Source organism: Pteropus medius, unplaced genomic scaffold (genome assembly GCF_902729225.1).
Source record: "Pteropus medius unplaced genomic scaffold, Ma_sr-lr_union100, whole genome shotgun sequence".
NCBI lineage: Eukaryota > Metazoa > Chordata > Mammalia > Chiroptera > Pteropodidae > Pteropus > Pteropus medius.
This window is the reverse complement of record NW_024351730.1, coordinates 8,455,501-8,475,427: the sequence shown is the minus strand read 5'-3', so window position 1 is coordinate 8,475,427 and position 19,927 is coordinate 8,455,501. Positions and strand designations below refer to the sequence as shown.

Sequence of the window (19,927 nt, the reverse complement as noted above, 5' to 3'; positions counted from 1 at the left end):
CTAACTAGATGTTCCTTCTGCTTGGTATATTCTCTCCCCAGATCTTCTTGTGGGTACTGCTTTCTAATCATTCAATATTGTTCAAATGTCTCCTTGGAGTGGACTTCTCTGACCACTCCCAAACAAACTCTATCATATTATCATTTTGTATTTTCTTCACAGAATTTCTCACTAATATCATTATCTGAAATTACCGTATTTATTATTGTATGTTTATTATCTGTTTGCTGCCACTGTAAAAGAATCTTTTGAAAACATGGATGGTGTTCAGTTCAAACCTGTATCCCAAGTACATAAAAATAGTGCCTGGCATGCATTAAGTGCTCAATATATATTTGTTATTTTTGTTATTTGATCAACTTTAGGACTCAGCTTAAATGTCACTTCTTCAAAAGTTTTCATAAAACGCAGTTTATAACTATAAAATTTTTGCATGATTATCTAATTAATATCTATCTTTCCCATTAAGTTAGATAAACTCTAAGACCACAGAGTCTATATATGTCTGTAATACTCACCTCCCCTCCCAAACCAACCTGAAACACTTCCTGGCACAGTCAAGGCTCAATTAAAAATTGGAAAGGGGGAAGGCAGGAGAGAAAGAGAAAAGGAAAAAAATAGAGGGAAAAGAGTATAGATGAAAGATAAGTGAGAAAAGGTGTCAGGAAGACAAGGTACATTTTAAAACATGTAAAAATTGCTTGTGTTTCTTAAGTTTTTCTTTTCTCCTTAATTTTTTATAATATACTCTTTATATTAAACAATTCTCAAAATCCTCACCATTTTAGCAACTCCCCTAATCAATCTGCATTATCATTATCCACTTGTCTTCAGATGTCGTACTAAGGATTACACACTCTTCAGAACATACTGAGACTATTTTTTTCACATACTTCAAGAAATGACTGTTAAGACACCATGACTGATTTTTTTACAAACAAATTCATGTCCAATCTTATATATCCAAACAAAAGCTGACTGAAGTCTGTATCCTTGAGAATCTAAATATTTACCCAAATTATGCTACCACTGTACCAAAACAAATTATTTTGTAAAATTTCCTTCAGCTGCCTCTCATAACATTATTTATAAAATTTTAACATTATAAACAAAATAATACCTAAAAAGATATTTGATAAGTAAATTGTGACATACCCAAATAATGGATTACACAACACTTTAGTGTTATTTATCAAAAAAAAAACTTGTAATAACCTATTAAAACATTACCCCATAATGTTAAGGTGAAAAAAGGAAAAGTAGAAAACCACATAAATTATTATAATTTTGTTTTAACCCAGAAGAACAAAAAGACTGGAAAAGCAACAAAATTTAAGACTTTGAAACAAACAGATGAAAAAATAGTAATTGACTGGGCAGACCAAAGAAACCTGAATCCTAAATCAGCATTGAGAAAGCAAAGACAACTGATTTTCATGGAAAGATCCCAGAAGATTCAGGAATTGACAACATGTGAATCAGCCAAGTATAAATACTGTAGGTAGAATACTGGACTGCCTTCTCTGAAAAAATCCGATTACCACAACAAAGGAAAAAAAAAGTTAAAACAACCTAAAGATACTGAGATCAAGGACTGTGGAAAATCCTAGCCCCACAGTAAAGTCTACAGTCAGCAAGTTCTATTCATATGCGCTTCCAATCACCTTTTTGGTGGCCTACTCTCTCATGAGTGAATGGCCAAGGATGAATAAATATGAGAAGAGTCAAAGTCAGAAGCCAAAAACAACAAACTTAATACATCAACTTGAAGAAAATAGACTGCAGACTGCAGACTGCAGGAGAAGAAAATCTAACAGAAACAAACAACTTATTAATATTAACATCTTTTGAGAGAGAGAAGGGGTAATAAATACTGTATCACTGCATGCATGAGCAAGAACAGGATGCTACAGTTAAATATTGAAGAAAAATCTTCTTGGCTATTAAAAAAATAACAGCAGAAATGAAATAATGAATAGAAGGGTTGAAAGGGTGAAGAAATCTCCCAGAGAACAGAAGACAAAGATACGGAATGGAACGTAAGAGAGAAGACAATAAAATTAAAGGACCAGCATGAGAGGTCTAACATTTGAATAGAAATTCAGAAAACAAAAGCAGAAGAAAAGTTAAAAAATAATAGAATATCCCAGAAGTGCTTCCAGATTAAGACGGTACAAATGAATGCTTGGTACAATGAATGACAACAGACCAAGACAGTTGTGAAATTTGAAAACACTGGTGATAAATACATACTTTCACAGAAGGAACAAATCATCTATGCATGTGTGCACATGTGTGTGCACAAATGGACATAAAAATATTTTAAGAGAAGGTTGTGGTCAGTTTTTCTTACATATATATGTCACCCATTCATTCTCACTAGTAATTCCTCTCTTGCCCCTCACCCCAAATTATTACACAACTGTTTTTGGACCCAATTGAGTGACTTTTATATTTATTATTAAACTTCATCTCCTTCCATTTCACTAACCACCCCCAAAAAAACCCCAAAATCTTATTTATACTGCGGTATATAAAAGGTTTTCAGAATGTCAACATGCTGATAATCATTGAGGCACTATAATAAACACATGGAGGTTGATTTGTACAATTCTACTTGTTAGTATGTTTGAAAATTTACTCAATGAAAAGTAAAAAAAAAAGTTATTTTAAAAAGGCTGTCAGGTTGCTTGTCTTTCACCTAAAGATTAAAAAAGAAATCTTTGCAGTAGACAAGAAAAGTACTTAAATTACAATTCTTAAATCCATTCCTTTGTCCATTAAGCAGCATAAGTTCAGGTCCTTCTTTTGGTTCCCATAGCTTCCAATGTGGTCTCTTTTCTCCCCCTTAGATTTTATAGCTTAACCTGGTGCCAGTTCTTTTTCTAAAAATCAGATTTGCTCATGCTATTCTCCTACTCAAGAACTTTCAAATGGCTTTCTATTGCCAACACACATGTCTACAGGCTAGTTTAAGATTAAGGTCTTTCTCATCATGGCCCCATTTCTACCATTTCCAGGCTTCTCTCATATAGTATTTCGTCCGCCCCAACTCTCCGTTCATGCTATTAGGTTTTGCTCATATCGCTCTCTCTGACAACGGTGTTCTATACTTTCCTCTCTCCTACTAATGAAAATGCTTATCTTTCAGTTTTCACCTCCCATATGGATTCTTCTAGACTGTGCAGTATAGGATAACCCACTTTCTCTACTGAACTCTCTACAGCACTTTTTCAATACCATCAACATTCATCACAATATACCCTGGTCAGTTTATATACACATGTCATTCAGATCATAAGCTCTTTAAATACAGAAACCCTTACTACAGCATTTAATACAATGCTGGGCACAATGGAAATGCTCAGTTATAACAAGAAAATTGGGGAAGGTTTTTTCCTTCTTTCTCGCCAATCCTAATAATTCAAGTTCAAATTGGTTACCATACACCATACACTACGGCCCAAACAGTGTTAACTTATAAATCACACTCCTGCTCACAAATAGGCAGTAACGCCTCCAACTCATACTCCTTGATTCAAGGCTTTCTAGAATTGAATGACGTCCTACAAAGTCGTCTCTCTTACACTCCTTTCCAAAAAGAATTCTCTGATTCAATAAGGCTAATTTCTTAAATAATCTTCTCAACTTTTGCACAATTAAAACATTAGTTTCTTTGTCCAAGCTATTTCCTCAATCTACAACACTTTTTCTTCACACTCTCAAGACTGATTAAAATGCATATACTTCTCTACTACTGAAGCTCACTTTAGACTTTAAAAAACAATATAAGAACCTGTATATAGCACCCATTGTAATTTCTAATCCCAAAGTAATTTCTTATTTTTCCAATTTCTACAGCATTCTAAAATATGCATTTTGGCACTTAATACCTAAGAAATTTACCTCTGCATAACTGGGATACCAATTATATCTAATTTGTTTGTATTCTCCAGAGTTGCAGAATACATAGTAAAATACAACTAATACTTCAAAGAATAATAATAGTCCCACAGAAATCTGAACAAGGATATTTCTTAAATATAAAGTAAACCTTTTCTGAAATTCAAAGGAAATCAAATTGGATCCTAAAAATATCTAATGCTCCCACACATATTTTGAGCATCATCAATAAAATATACCCTGTACACCACAATATAAAGAAAAAATGTGAGCCGCACATATTAAAATACACACTCTACTTATAACAGATGAGTAATATTTAACCACGTTATCAAGGCAAGAAAAACCATTAGACTATACCCATCAAATCCAAGTCCTTATTTATTCAGAATCAAATAAATCAAAATGGAACAATGACCACCTCTCATGTAACCAAAAGAAACTTCAAAAATAATTTTTCAATACAGAGTACATATATTAAAAAAACCTCATTCACAATGGCTACCCTCAGTAAGAGACCAGCCCCTAGGAGTTTTTTTATTTTTAGAAGTGTACTGCAAAAAAGACAAAGTATACAGAAGCTGGAAGTTTACAAAGCAAATTCTCATTTCTTAGAAGAAAATACAAAGCACCACTGCAAATGAACTATTTCATCATCGACTTTTCTGTCTATTCATTGTAATCATGTATAATATATTCAATGCCTAAATAAGTAGATTATCACCAAAAAGAACCTGATGACCATTTAAAATAGAACAGGCATCATCTTGCATTTTTAGAATAGTTACAGCAGAACAAGAACCAAATACTTACCCAAAGGAGGATGTAAATTAAAATTAAATTCTCTATACAGAACTGTGTCCAGCAGAGCGGCCACATCTGCAGATATAGCACATGCATTGCATAAGGCAGTATTTTGGTGGACAGGGCTGCAGTCCCAAAATGGGCACAGAAAAGTTCCTGACCACACAAGTTCCCTGAGTATACAAGCCAATCTAAAAGCCACTCCCAGTTTTCATGCCAATGTCATTCAACACGAAAATCAAGAATAAGGTAACGAAAGAAGAATATACAGTTGGGTTTCAAGGAGGTTGCTGTGCATTGCAGTAGTTATGAAAACATATTATTCTTTGGACTAGGTTTTTGATCATAGGGAATAGAGAAGCCAAAGTCACACTTTATACCCAAGTGGTAGTACCAACCTGCAAATTCCTCACTATACCTTCTCCTTTTAAGTATTCGTTTAAAAAAAATCAATGGCTTTATCCTACTTTGTTGAGTCTTTCTTAGGGACTCTCAAAGAAAACTGATAATTCTTGAGATATCTTAAACTATACCAATAATTTCGGTGCCACAGATAATAAACCAATTCCTTACCATTTTAAAAAAGAAAATTAGGAAAAATAAGTCTCCAATTCCAATAAAGATTAGAGCATGACCTACAATGAGAGCTTGGCCTGTTGGCATGAAATTTCATATCCTACAAATAAATATATACTATGACTCAAAATCACAACATGTAGCAAGACCAGTTTCACTTGGCATTTGTTAGTATAACAGGCTACGAATTCACATATTTGCAAAAGTAGAGATAAAATAATAATCAGCAAATCTGTAAGTCACCAGGAAGCTGACGGTTTAGAAAAAGGTAGCTATTTCCATTTTAATCTCATCCCTTGAGTAGTGGTATGGGAGCAGACTCAAGAACAAAAAATGAGAGCAACCAAGGATAATTTACTAAAATTCACCTTAAAAAGATTGAATCTGCCATCTTGGATCTCTGCACCTGGTGTAACTTCCATAGTACAGTCTTCGGCCTAAGTTAAATAACATATTCCCCATTAAGATACCACATAATTTTTAATTGATAGGCCACATAAAGATAAACTAGCTGTAGCTAGTCTGTAACTTGAAACTAAGAACATCAAAAAATTATTAATATTAAACTCTGACAGGGAAGGGGAAAAAACAAACATGGTAAAAAAGAATGGAATTTTTAAACTATCATATAGTGTTTAGCCACCTTTATAGGGAAAAAACGATTTATTTGGGAAAAAAAAAACTGGGACAGTAGAAAAGGCTGGGGTATTTTGGAACATTTACTAATTACCGTAATTTTATTTGTAGTAGAGGTAACTGGTATAACTTCAAGTCCCATTCGTATCCTCTTTTGTTTTTCACAGTACGCCTTCCAGGTATCTTCATTAAACCCATAATTAAAATAATCAGAAAGATCGGCACCTAAAGATAGAATACATTTTTAGTCTACAAATATTTCAACTCTATTTTTATATATTTTACATAAAATATAATAAAATTGAAAACATAAATTTAGAGTTCTATTATTCTTATTCTTTAAGTTTACCAGTTCTCCTAATTACCAGCATAAAATAACAGAACTATAAAAATTTTTGATGAAAATTACTTCCTTTAGAAATGCAGTATAATAAAACAGTATGCAACCCTACTTATATGTTAGGCCACCAGATTTAACAAAATAGGTCATTATTACTCTCATGTGCTTAAGACTACAAAATGACATTAAAAAATATTCTAAATTGATACCAAAAAATACTTTTCTAATGACTATTTATACCAAAAATATTTGAAACTACTATAACATAAAATAATCTTACCAGGTTTACGCCATGGTTTATCTTCAAAAGAATCCAAATCTACCTCCAAGAGTGGAACTCCATTAATGCTTCCAGGTGCATCAAGGTCTACTCCTTTGACTTTCGTTCCTATTTTATAAAATAACAAAATGGTGAAGGAGCTATATTAATGAGCAAGAAACTGAGAGACACTACAGACACACATAAAACAATGACACCTTTTAATATTGCTAGCACTAAATATGGCAAAGGTTCCAAACAAAGCATTTGAGTAATGCTTGCTATAAATAAAAGGTGAAGTCAAACTGTATGGTGTAGCTATAAGATAAAATGAATAGAGATTAGGGACTTGCTTTTTATAATAAGGGATTCCTGTATCAATAGAAAGTTGCTAACTTCCATGTTTTAAATCACTTTTTTGTACAGTCTTTGAACTGAGAAAGATTTTTACCTTTTAAAGGGTTATAAAACAAACAAACAAAAAAACACAATAGGAACCCTATGTGGCCTACGCAGCCTAAAATATTATCTAGCCCTTTACAGAAAGTTTGCCCACCTCTGTGATATATGGTCAAAACTAATATTTTTAATTGAGTTGTAACATCTATTACAATCTGTTTATGACTCATTCAGCTATATGCATTATTTTCCTATTGATGCAGCAGCAAATAAGTTTTACCTGTAGTTCCATAAACCCTTCCTCCTGTCTTGATGTTAAGATTTACAGGTGCTGTACCATAACTCCTAAAAACAAATAAAAATTATCCTGAGAAAGTAAACAAAATTAGCAACATGTTCGATGTGTACAAATTACACACCTACTAGTAACTGGATAAACTGACACTGACTCACAGTTTCAAAAATGTTTTTAACTAATTTTATGTCTGTCACTTGCTCAATAAAGATAAAAACAAATACTTTTTAAAAGTGTAACTTGTTTTCCATCTCAAAAACCTACCTGCCACTAACTCAATAACCCACTGTAATACATATCACAGAAAATTCAGCTGGGAAGGGAAGAACTGTCTACATGCTTTTGTCTTCATTTTCTCACTTCCTAGTTATTCAACATATACAGCAATCCTGCAAAAATGAAATTTCTCCACCTTGTTATCAAATCCAGTGACCTCCTTTTAATCCTTCCTGCATTTGATATTGTTGATAAATCCTCTTTCAAATACCATGGAGTACATATGTTCATAAAATTCATGACATTCAAAATAAATCTAGAGTGAAAACAGAACAATATTTGGTGGTGGTTGGTAGTTAATGATAGAAAACAAAAGAGAAGTTGCTTGAGTGCTAGTAATGTTCCATATCTTAATCTGGGTGGTGGTTACATGAATGTATACATTTAAAAAATTATTGAGCTGCATCTTTTTTCATGTAGCATAATATACATGTGATAGAGGGGGATAAAAAATCTACAGAGTCAGGCAGATTCAGGTTCAAATACAAGTTTTGTTAATTACTAATTGTTAGCAAGTCACTTAAGACCCCGCCTAAGCCTTATATAAATTTTCCGTTATATAAGAGTTTACATCCAGTTCCCTACTTTCTGTTTTCTTATATATGGGTACAAAATCAAATATATTAACCAAAATACTCATACATTACTGGTGAGGTTAGGAAGAAGGGGACAGAGGGGAGTAGGTAAGAAGATTCAATTTCCACAAAGCAAAAAGATATTAGGAAGACCTCAAGTTGTAGAGTGTTTTCAATGATATATTTCCACATTATGTTATTTAATTTGGTTCTTTACCCTAACAATTTTAGCTAACTGAACTTGTGAAGATTCACTGCTTTTGGTCTGCCTAATAATTTCCATATTTTGGTGTCCAATGTAATAAATTTATAAGACCTAGGTTACCTTTCACTTATGTTAGAATTACCATTTTTGTTTTCTGCTTAAAAAACAAGGATAAATGCAATAAATCATTCAAATAATTGTATAAAGTTCCACTGCTATAAATGCAACAACTATGAAGTAGCCCAAATTAAACTGTTACTGTCAAGCAGTACTATTATTACCAACTTGAAATGTTTAATCATCTCATTGAAAAATTCATTTAATAAACACCTGAGCACCAACAATACATCATATATAGTTCTAGACTAAGGAGAGAAAATGAGGAGCTAGACAAATGTGGTTCCTGCCCTAAGATGCTTACATTTCAACAATCTAAATTTAGCAGAGCAAAAGCACCTTTGGGGTAACTATATAAGATGTACAAAAGTTTTAACTGTTTGAAAGTTAAATGTAAGAGTGATGTCAGAAGCATAGCAGAGTAAGTGATCTCCCCGATCTCTCCCCTTGAAATTACAAATTAAAATTAAATATACAAAAATCAAGAACTATCTCTAAATGATCCTATTACAGAATTGCTAAAGGATAAAACAAAACAGTATTTATAAAAAGGCTTAGCCATAAGTTCAATAAATGAACTTCTTTGCTTCCCATCCAGCTACTTCCCTTTCCCTGATCTGCCTTTTCTTTTTAAAGCCTTTGTATTCCATGTGTGAAAAAAAAGCTCAGATAAAAGGAAAATTGCATTTAAGCAATTCTGATATCATCCTCTAGACCTCCACGAGGTCTCAGGCTTCTCTAGGTGCTAGATCTTACATACTTGTGTCTAAAAGAACTTTAAAATAAATGCATGAAAAAAATTTTTATTTTATTCTGCTCCTCTGACATTACCCATACATGGTAATACACTGTTATGTAGTCAATTAACTGCTCTAGAAACATCTACATCATTGAGTCCTTTATTTCCCTTTTTCATCCACAACTAGTTACCCATGTTATTTCTAGTACTCAAATATACTTGTTTTCCCATCCATACCTATACTACTGCTGCCGGCTTAGTCTGAATTATCTCATGTGGATAATCACTTCAAATCTAATAACTAATTTGTATCTAGTCCATCTCAACTACTGTTGCTAGTTATTTTTCAAATAATCTGACTCGCCTAAAAACCTTCAAAGGTTCCATAATGACATAGTAAAACATCCTAACTCCTTAAGTAGTTTCAACCATCCTTTCTTATCTACCTTATCCTCCAGCCATATGGTTCCTTTAAGCTCTGCTTCCGTAACACCTAAGTAGTATCATCTGCCTAAATCATCAGTCCTCTTCCTTCCCTGTAAAGAATTATGCAAATTTAAATATTACCTTCTCTAAGATCTTCTCTTCAACACTTGTAGGCTTTTAGCAACTCTGTCAAAGCTTTCAAAATACTTTGTACAGGTTTCTACTCTAGCACTTAACACTGCACTGAAACTATTTGCTCACATGTCCATCTTCCTCACTATTTTGGAAAATAAGGACTATTATTTTTCATATTCCCATCATTAATTAGGGCAGTGCCAAACAAACTGTCTTTAAAAAGTCTTTGCTGAATGAACAGATGAATCTCACAGCTGCAACTACAAATCTTTTCTCTAAACGCAATAAAATATTGCTACCCTGATATGCTTTTCTTCATACCTTATTTAAATGAACTTTGTAAAAAGAATGTTACAAAAAAATGCTATTGTGTACTAACAACTAATAAACTAGTTTAGTTTTGTACGTTGAACACAATTTTCAATTTAAATGTGCTTGTGAAAACAGTGTGCGCAAAACAAATTTTACCAAATTTTATTTTTCTCACTGGCTTTCAGTTTTCAATAAATGTATTTTGAGATTTCAAGTTTAAAAAACCTTATATCCTTCAGAAAGATCTGTAACTTACTTCAAAATGTATTTAAAAATTAAAAAATGGACTGGTGAATGGGTGAAGGTATGGATAAAGGAAACATAGCAAAATGTAAATTGTATAACATAGGTACATGCATCAATTCAATTCTTCCACTTTTTTGTATTTGAAAATTTTCATAATCAAATGTTGAGGAAAAAACATTCGAAGACAATTACATTTTTAACATGCAGTCTATTTAGTCAACAAACATCTACTGAATAGTTACTATACGTAAGGCAATATAAGGAATAGGAAAATTCATAAACCATGGTTTCTACTCTTAAGGAATTTAGAGTCTAAACATGATAAACATGTACAAACAACTAATTTCATGAAACTGGAAATTGCTATAAGAAATAAGTTCAGAAAAAGTACTGTGAGAGTCTATGTGTGTTTAGTATTTACATGCGATTTATACCAAAAAATTGGTCATATTAATAAAAGAAATTTACTTTCATTATTCTACACTTACAAATACAAATAATTTTATAATAGTATTTACTAAATATGCAATGATTATTATAGTGTTATATTACAGTGTTCCTTTTGTATAATGCAGATAGTAAAGGCCTATTAGCATAAAAGCCTACCAGCATTATATTATAAGCCCAACACTAATTACTTAAAGGAGATGAGGAAAATATCAAGTGTTATCTACTTCTAACATGATTAGTCTCCTTTCAACTCTGCTTTCTAAAAAGTTGCTAGGGTTTTAAAATTACACAGGCAGTCATTATTATAATGCGAAACTGACTATAACAATAACTGAATTACCTTTAAATTTCCTGAAATAACTTTTTAAAAACAGCTCTACTAAAAAAATATTCAAAAGTACTTATGTATATATTGGTTGATTCGAGATAAGGCTGCTTAATAAACTATACACTACAATTAATAAAAAATTTACTTATGTTCCCAATGCACAAGTACATTATACACCCAATCTTAAAAACACAGAAAAAACACTGACTCTTATTCTAACACCATAACAAAATCACCATCTGTACTTTAATATATTCCCTTCCAATATTTCCATAGGATTGTTTATGTGCTCTGTGAGTCAATGACAGTTCATTTACTTGATTCAGTTTTACCGTCTATAAAACATGAGACAATGTACTGGCCTAAAAAGTCTACAGAATAATTAACAACTTGAAACACACATAATGAAAAGCAAAAAGAAATACTTTTGATACTTTTTATTGGTCAAAATATTAAAAACCTAAACTCAGGTTTGAACAAGTAATAAAATCAAAGAAAAATACAGATGTAAACAGCAATTTAAAGTTTTCTAATTTATTGTATTTATTGTACTCAATTCATTTATAAAAACATTTTAATTTCAGAAATCAAAAAACTGCTTTCAAATAATTTTACCTAATTATCTTTAAGAAATATTTTCATGGTGAATTCTCTTTTTATCATGATATAACTGACATATAAAACTGTATTAATTGTAGGTGTGCAACATAATGATTTGATATATGCTTAAATTGCAAAGTGATTACAATAAGTTTAGTCAACATACATAGCCACACAGTTAAAATATTTTTCTTGTGATGAGAACTTTTAAGATCTATTCTCTTAACAACTCATGTGAAATTTTAACAATAGTTCTTTCATATTATGGTAAGATGGAAAAATGCAAAAACAATGAAACCAACAACTAATGGTGTGATATAGGCCCACTATTTTTGACTTAGTCATACAATTGTTTCTTAAAAATAACTTACCCATACTGTGGTGCTCCTGTTTTAATGTCTCCTATAGTGACATGAACATCATCCTCATCATCATCACTGTCACTATCACTATCATCTTCAGTCTCGGTCACTTTCTATACCAACATAAACAATTATAAAATACATTCAATAATCCATTTCAACATCTAATATGAATAACTGAAGAAGTAATCATATTGCGCTTAAGCTAGTTTTGCAGAAACAAAGCTCATAGCTCTACTTATTTCACCTCATTTATAACTTTTATATTTTACATGATAAAGAGATGAGAATGTTACATAAAACCTTATTTATCATTACCTTTTTATAAATAACACCTCATGTTTTTTTCTACTATTGATAACTTGCTCTTGCAAACAGGATCTATGGCAGTTTACTAAGATATAGAGAAGATAAAAGATATAAGAATAGTATTTGAGAAATTCTGGATAAAAAGAATATGAAATTAAGATGGAAACGATTTTAAGAGTCAGAGTTAAGTGCCAAATAGTTCTAAGGAGCATTCATTTACACCTAGAGGTGGCCTTGCATGCAAATGGTTGAGAGAATACGGCTTCTATGAGTAAAAATAGAGCCATTTACAAAGGTTTTGTTTTGGCTCTAAAAGGCTATAATAGTCACATAATAGTAAATAAAAGTCAACCACCTAGACAAAATACTTTTTGTATGCAAATTAAAACTTGCAGAATAACAATTTCCTTTTTTTTTTAATAGGATTAGGAATGTTAAAATAGTCAAAGGACTAGAGATAATGTTCACTACCACTACCCCTCAAAAAACATCACTTTTAACTGGCATGAGTTTAAATAATGTTACTTATACTAAAAAAAAATATTTGCTAAAAAACTATAGCAATTAAATGAGTTTCAGGACTCAATGTTTGCTTTAAAGATCAGGCTATGATTTATTTAGTTTATCTACCACACCATTCAGTTCCTTGAAAGAAACATCAAGCCTTTGCAGATGCTCTATTTCATCTGAAATCTCTTCTCACTACTTCTCATTGCTATACTTTTGATGGCAGCATATGAGGTAAGAAATATGAGGGGGCCAGATCAGGCAGGATACTGAAAGTCACATTAAATTTTGGCTTTTTTCCTAAGTGAACACAAAACTACTGATAAATATTTTAAACAGGGAAAAAACTAGATTTCAAAGCCTTGTGTTACCGGTTTAGGTACGCCATTTTCAGCAGTTTCATCTTCAATTCCAGATGGAGGATTAGCACTACAAATAACAAAAATAAGTACACATGCCTAGTATTACTTTTCAGAAGTACGAATAGAGTACACTAGTATTTTAAGCTATGTCTGACAGTTTCCTAAAATTATTGTCTCCACTGGATGGTAAGAAAATAGATGCTGAAAACTGTACCTGTTTTACTCCACTATTCCCAATGCCTTGCATAAAATACGCACTCAACATTAGAAATAGAATGGAAGGAGGAGCAAATAGGAGGATCCCTTTATAAATTATATAAATGTCTAACCAATGTATTGTATACTTGAAACTAATTAAAATAAATTAATTTTTAAAGAATGGAATTGCCTCCACAATTTGTTAATGTCGAATTCAAATTTGCAATTTGATGGTGGGGTATAATTTTACATTTTTAATCTATGTATCACACAATCAATTTTATTTATCCTAAATCTTTACTGAACATCCACTATGTGTCAGGACTACTGTAACTGCCAAGAACTAGGTAACAGTTTCCTCTTTTCAGATTTGTGGTATGATCACATTAATTCTTTTAGTATTCAATTAACATAAATGCTTCTTCTTGGCTTTTTGTTTCGACAATCCTATTGGATGTATGTTCTTTGTTGTATAATAAATAAATTTTAAGATAAAAAAAGTTTATCTTCATTTAAGACTGCTTTCTAATTTGATAATAATGACAGCTCCAGACTTAATTTTGATTCATTAAAGAACAAATTACTTTTATAAGACCAGTTAATACCTGATTTGCCCTGTTACAACAAAATTGATATATAACACTTATTCTCATATGTCTTATTCTCAAGTATATGGCCATTAACCAACAAATAAAACTTCTGGTACTCTGTGTAATTGATTTCTTAAATTTTTAATAATTATAATTTCCATAGTGGGAATTTTAACCATTAACCTCACTTCATAGAAAAGGAAATACAAGTACAAAGCAACTAACAATTATTTAGTAGCATTTATAAAAAAATTTAAAAAGTCCAGATGCTGACAGAGTGCAAAGATCTTCTCATTAGATTTCTGCTAATATCTCCTAAACTTTACTGTCTAAAGCAATTTTTATATAAATCAATTTATTCTCTTCAGTGGTATTTTATAATACAATCTCTAAATAAAGTAAAATGAAGGATAAAAACTGATACCTTATCTTAAATTTTCATTGTTCTACTGCTTGACCCAAGAAAACAAATATCCAACTATATTTCTTCAATATATTAACCGCCTGCTTAAATAAACTTATAGGTAGCTAGAAACAAGTTCAGCTTGTTTTTTATGGCGCAAAGTAGTAGTATACTTAGCCAAAATATTGATAGATAAAACATGAGAGAACTGGAGACGATATAATGCAATGGTAAAGAAGAGGTTTTAACAATGAACCAGTCACAAAGAAACTCGTGAAAGCCTGAAGAGCAAGGACTCAGTTCAGTTAGGGCAATACAATGATGTACAATGATAGGACACTAAAAACCAGGTTTGGTGGAGCTCTCTATTCCCCAAAAGATTTTTTAAAGCTTTAATTCTCTATCATCATAAAATGCTAAAAACATGATAAAATTATAAGCTTTTTTCCAGAAAAATAAAATTTTAAGTGTAAATCTTTTCCATGGGATGAAATAAATTTAACAGCTCTCCAAATAAAATTTTAATAAGGAATCTAAAGACATTTTGACAGTGATGCTCAGGAAAAGTAGGTGTCTCTCCAATAAATTTAATCAAGCTGTGAACTGAGGAATTAAAATGAAAGAATGTTAAATCATGCGCTCACTTCAGCAGCATATACTAAAAAAGAATGTTAAAGCAGAAAATAAGCTTCAATTACACTGTTATCAATTCATTTCCTGACCAACTGAACAGGGCATGAAAAAAATATTTATTTTCATAACTATAAATTATACAAATCCTCACTTCGTGGCTGTGATTAGCATTATAATTGGATACCTAAATTTCAAAATTAAATGATAAAATTTCAGATGATAGAGCAATGAGTGAAAAAAAAGTCTTCCAATATAGGGGATAGTTTTAAGTGAAGAAGACAACTCTAACTTCAGCACCCCCTAAGCTATTTCTTTTTCCATTTCTCGATTCTTCCCTCCACTCACTTGTTTTTAAGTAACAGCTTTGACATATATCAATCTATTCACTTGAAGTGTAAAACTCAATGGTCTTTAGTATGTTTATAGAATAGTGCAACTATCACAGCTATCTAATTCCGGAATATTTTAATCACCCCAAAAAGAAACCTTGTAAATATTAGTAGTCATTTAGCTCTGTACCCAGTCCTGGCAACCACTACTTTCTGTTTCTATGGATTTACCTTTTCTGTCCATTTAATATAAATAGAATCATACAATATGCAGTCCTTTGTGACTGGCTTCTTTCATTTAGCATGTTTTCAAGGTTCACACATGTTGTAATACACAAGTACGTTCTTTCTATTTACTGCCAAATAGCATTCCACTATATAAATACACATTTTATTTATCCATTATTTGATGAACACCGGTTATTTCCTTTTTTGACTATTATAAGTAATACTGCTATGAATATTCATGTATAGCAGGTGCTCGAATAACACTCTTTCATTCAGTGTAGTTTTGTTATAAGGTTGATGAGATGCCATAGGAATGTAATTCTTGTTTATATCAATTAGCCTATGGTAAAATTGGTCTTGTTATAGGTAGTTTTGCTTAAATTCACCAAACCTATCAACAGTGTTATCGAGGACTTACTATACAAGTTTTTGGGTAGATGCATGTTTTCATTTCTCTTAAGGTATATCTAGGAGTGGAATTCCTGGATCATACGGCAACCTTTTGAGGAACTGCCAAGGTTTCTTCCAAAGTAGCAGCACCATTTTACAATCTCATCAATAGTATATGGGGGTTCCAATTTCTCCATATCTTCACTAAAATCTGTTGTCACTGTCCTTTTGATTACAGCCATCCTAGTGGGTATGAAGTGATATTTCTTCCACTTTTTAAACTCAAATATTCTTTAAAAGCTGTTTTTTTTAATTCCCCATTCCCCATTATACAATACTAAGGTCAGAGTAATGTTAGCATATCCATAGATTTTTATGTGTGAGTTGTTTTGAAATTTAGGATGCTTCTGGCTTCTTGTATATGTTTGGTAAAGGATACTCAAACTTTTCTAGTAATCTAATTAAGGAAATCAATCTTATAACAAACCCATTTATTCCATTTGAACTGAAATACAAAACATTGAAATTATAACCAAAGTTCATTTCACTATCAGAAATATTAATGAACTGTGAAATAGCTTTTTAAAAAATTTTAAGTTAAAACTTTTTTCTTAGTCATCTAATGATTCTACTCTACACTCCACTGTTGTGCTCACTTAAGAGTAAAAAGTTACTTAATAGTGAAACATTATTAAACCTTTCAAAAACTGTCCCCTAAGCTACTAGCGAATAAACAGATGAGTATAAAATTAGGTCTTGAAAGAGGAATAAACTCCAAAGAACTCAATATCTTCCAACCTTTAGTCAAAATGTTGTAATCAAACCAACAATTTTAACGACATAATTCTGACAATTTGTTGATAGAAAACAATCTAAATTAAGTATCACGAGAAATTTCACTAACCTGGCATTTTCCTCTTCTGGCCTTTCAACTTCATTTTCATCTACCAAAAAAAATACATAAATAAATAAATAAAATTAACAAACTACTTAAAGAAACTAGTATTATGAAAATCTGAAGTGATCATCACAAGCACTAACCTAGGTCCTTTGCCAAATCACTGTGCACATGCACGTCCCATGGGCCTATAAGCACATCCAAAGTTAGATCACCTTATAATGACTTAACAAGATTGCCTTTTATGAAAAAATTCAGCCTTTACTTCTTATAAAAATAAATTTGATATGAAAGACCTCTAGATCTTTGCAAAAAAAAAAAAAACCTACATATTTACGTTTCAAAGAGTATTACTAATGCTAAATCTTGCCACCAAAGATACTGAATTTATTTTACAAGTTTATCAAAATCAAAGTTTGTCAAAGTCACATCATCAAAGAGGTGCATGGTGGCCAAATACGTACTTTTACTATACCATTCTAAAGAAAAAAATACACATTTTGGGCAAGGAACAAATATTAACTTTCAAATCTAATATCGGAAACAGGCAAGAAGGGGCTGACTTAATAAAAGTTAAAAAAGATTTCTAAACAAGTCCCTTTCAAAAAGTACAAGATGAACTAAATTTCTTTAAAGAAGAGACGATACTGAAAACTGTAAGCCTAAAGGACATGTGGTACTTCTATGACGTAGGTTAAAGAGCAGTCTCTTAAATTAAAAAAAGTTCACCTTATTACAGGAGACATGCGGGGTTTTCTTTATGGGCCATAATGTATTCCATCTCTTCCTCTTTTAATTATTTTTAAAGCACAACTTTCAGACAAGGAAGTACCCTTGCAGGTGCATTCCATACAAATTGACCATCAAGAAACAAGACGTTAGTTTTATGGCATCAACTTTATTTATCTATTTTTACAGAATGACTGCTTCTGAAAGAAAGGGACAGAAAGAGGATCCTACAGCCAAGGGGCAAGAAGCAGCACATGAACACTGCTTAGAATCGATATAAAAAACAAGAGCAATGAGCGCGAAGGCCAGGCGGCCGAGAAGCCGCGGCAAGGAGGAGGGGGAGGATGGGGGCCAAGCCCCGTGCCAGCGACCGGGGTTGGACCCCGCCGCCGCAGGATGGGTGCGAGTTGGGGTTGTGGGCAGGGCGTGAGGCCGAGGGGGGCGGGGAGGCGCGCACAACGCGCTCAGCCTGACTTAGGCCAGACTAGGATCCGTACGAGGCCCCAAGCGGCGGCGTGAAGGGCCCGGGACGCCGACCGATTGCAAGCTGGGAGGGGAGGCTTGAGAGAACCCGGGAAAGAGAGAAGGGACAGGAAGTTCCGTACCGCCATAGAGCCACTCTTCCTCCTCATCCCCTCCGGTCCCGCCGCTCAGCTCCGACACTAGGCGCTCGACCTCGCCGGCCGACATGGCCGCCCCGAGCACAACTTAAAGGCTGCAGTCAACAGCCCCCTCCAACCCCTTCCCCAGCTTCACCGCCCGAAGGTGCGAGAGGGGCGCAAACCCGCCAGCGAGCAAACGAAGAAAGCGCGAGACTCAAAGCCACCGGGAGGATCCGGGGCAGCCGCGGCGGCGGCAAAGAAGTCTCAGACGCCGGCACGCCTGCGCAGGCGCAGCAGCAGCCAAGCGGCGCGGCGTCCCTAGGTGGATTCGCTTCCGCGGCGGCGACCTCCTGGGCCTAGCTGCGCATGCGTATCGTAGTTGGCCCCCGCCCCCACAGAATCCCGCTTTGCCATTTTAGCGTTGATTTTTCTCTTGGCGTTCAGAGTAAATTGGGGTTCCCCTCCCCCATCCTTCTCTCTAATAACTCCGGATTGATCTTGCGTGCGAGTGCTCCATTGTTCCCGTCTGCCCTTGATACTTTCTTTTCTCAACCTTTTTTTGTCTTTTAGTCTTCCGAAAGGCCTTATTTTCTCTACAGGTTGTATCAACTTTGATACAGAATCATTACCTAGCAATCCCGTTTCTCATTAGAGAAGAAATCACAATTCATGGCCCCTTTCTTAAGAAATTAATTTTTTATTAGTAGAAATAAATATTTTTACACAGAAATAAACAAAAAGAAAAAAATTAATTTTAACAGCTAACGAAAGCAAAACTAATAAATGAGTAATACATTCTCCTTGCATTATAGTTGTAGTTAAGGTCAAAGAGCCACCCCCCCGCCCCCCATCCACTACCCTCCTTTCTAGAGGTAACCCTTGTTATTTGGTGTGAATCTTTGTGAAACTTTATATACATTAACTTCAGGTGAATTGTACTGTTTTGGAGAAACTGAGGTTAACTAATCTTAAGGGATACAGTACTGTATGTATGTATCTGCGTATTGCTTTTCTTTTTTGACTCAATAGTATCTTACAGATCCTTTCATGTTAGTACATAAAAAATTGTCCATTTTTTAGTGCTTTATGGTATTCCATATTACTGCTCTCATAAAGTGAATATGGCTATTTGTTGGTGTACATTTAGATTGCTTTCAACTTTTCACTTTAACTCACAAAAACCCTACAATGAAGATCCTTGTCCATGACTTCCTGCAAATTTTACAAGTGTTTCTCCAAGATAGAGCATAAAGTGTGTATAGTTTTTATTTCAATAGATTGTGCCATATTTTGAGGCCACTTTTGAGAACACATCTTTCAAGAACATGACACATGATGGGTTAAAACTGGTATTCTAGTTATTAACTATATTAAGTATAAGTACCTAGTTGCATGACCTCAGGCCATCAACCTGCTTCAGTTTTCTCATTCATAAAATAAAGCTGAATTAGATGATTTTTAAAGTCCCTTTCGGTTCTAATGTTTTCAGACAGGACACTTCACTTTTCAACAGAAATTCATTTTAGTTTTAAAAATCAATAGGTTTATAAACAATCAACATTGTTTTATTTATTTATTTAACGATTATTGAATATCTGCTGTTTAAGAACTTGGAAAGTAAAGGTATGAGTAAAACATAGTCCCTGCCCTCAAGGAGCTCTCTATTGTGAAAGGCTGGTAAACAATTAACTCTCCTACGAAGGAAAAGGTGGATATTCTACAACAGAAGCTAAAGTGTTTACATCCAGCAATATGATGTCATTTGT

The 19,927-nt window shown here is 33.1% G+C and overlaps 1 protein-coding gene across 26 annotated transcripts in view; it reads right to left on the bottom strand.

Moving 5' to 3' along the window:
• FIP1L1 (factor interacting with PAPOLA and CPSF1) overlaps window positions 1-18,462 on the bottom strand; it is a 71,981-nt gene extending 53,519 nt beyond the window's left edge. For 3 of the 26 annotated variants that reach the window (XM_039845211.1, XM_039845203.1, XM_039845213.1), the window contains exons 1-9: window positions 18,165-18,462; window positions 16,974-17,018; window positions 16,837-16,876; window positions 13,171-13,228; window positions 11,993-12,096; window positions 7,198-7,262; window positions 6,540-6,647; window positions 6,014-6,144; window positions 5,652-5,720 (exon numbers count right to left, since the gene is read on the bottom strand). In XM_039845211.1, coding sequence (XP_039701145.1) covers window positions 5,652-5,720; window positions 6,014-6,144; window positions 6,540-6,647; window positions 7,198-7,262; window positions 11,993-12,096; window positions 13,171-13,228; window positions 16,837-16,876; window positions 16,974-17,018; window positions 18,165-18,249 — 705 coding nt within the window. In that variant the 5' untranslated portion in view covers window positions 18,250-18,462. The remainder of the gene's footprint in view (window positions 1-5,651; window positions 5,721-6,013; window positions 6,145-6,539; window positions 6,648-7,197; window positions 7,263-11,992; window positions 12,097-13,170; window positions 13,229-16,836; window positions 16,877-16,973; window positions 17,019-18,164) is intronic. The other 23 variants (XM_039845220.1, XM_039845209.1, XM_039845222.1 and 20 more) reach the window with 13 other exon arrangements.
• Window positions 18,463-19,927: the final 1,465 nt, after the last annotated feature.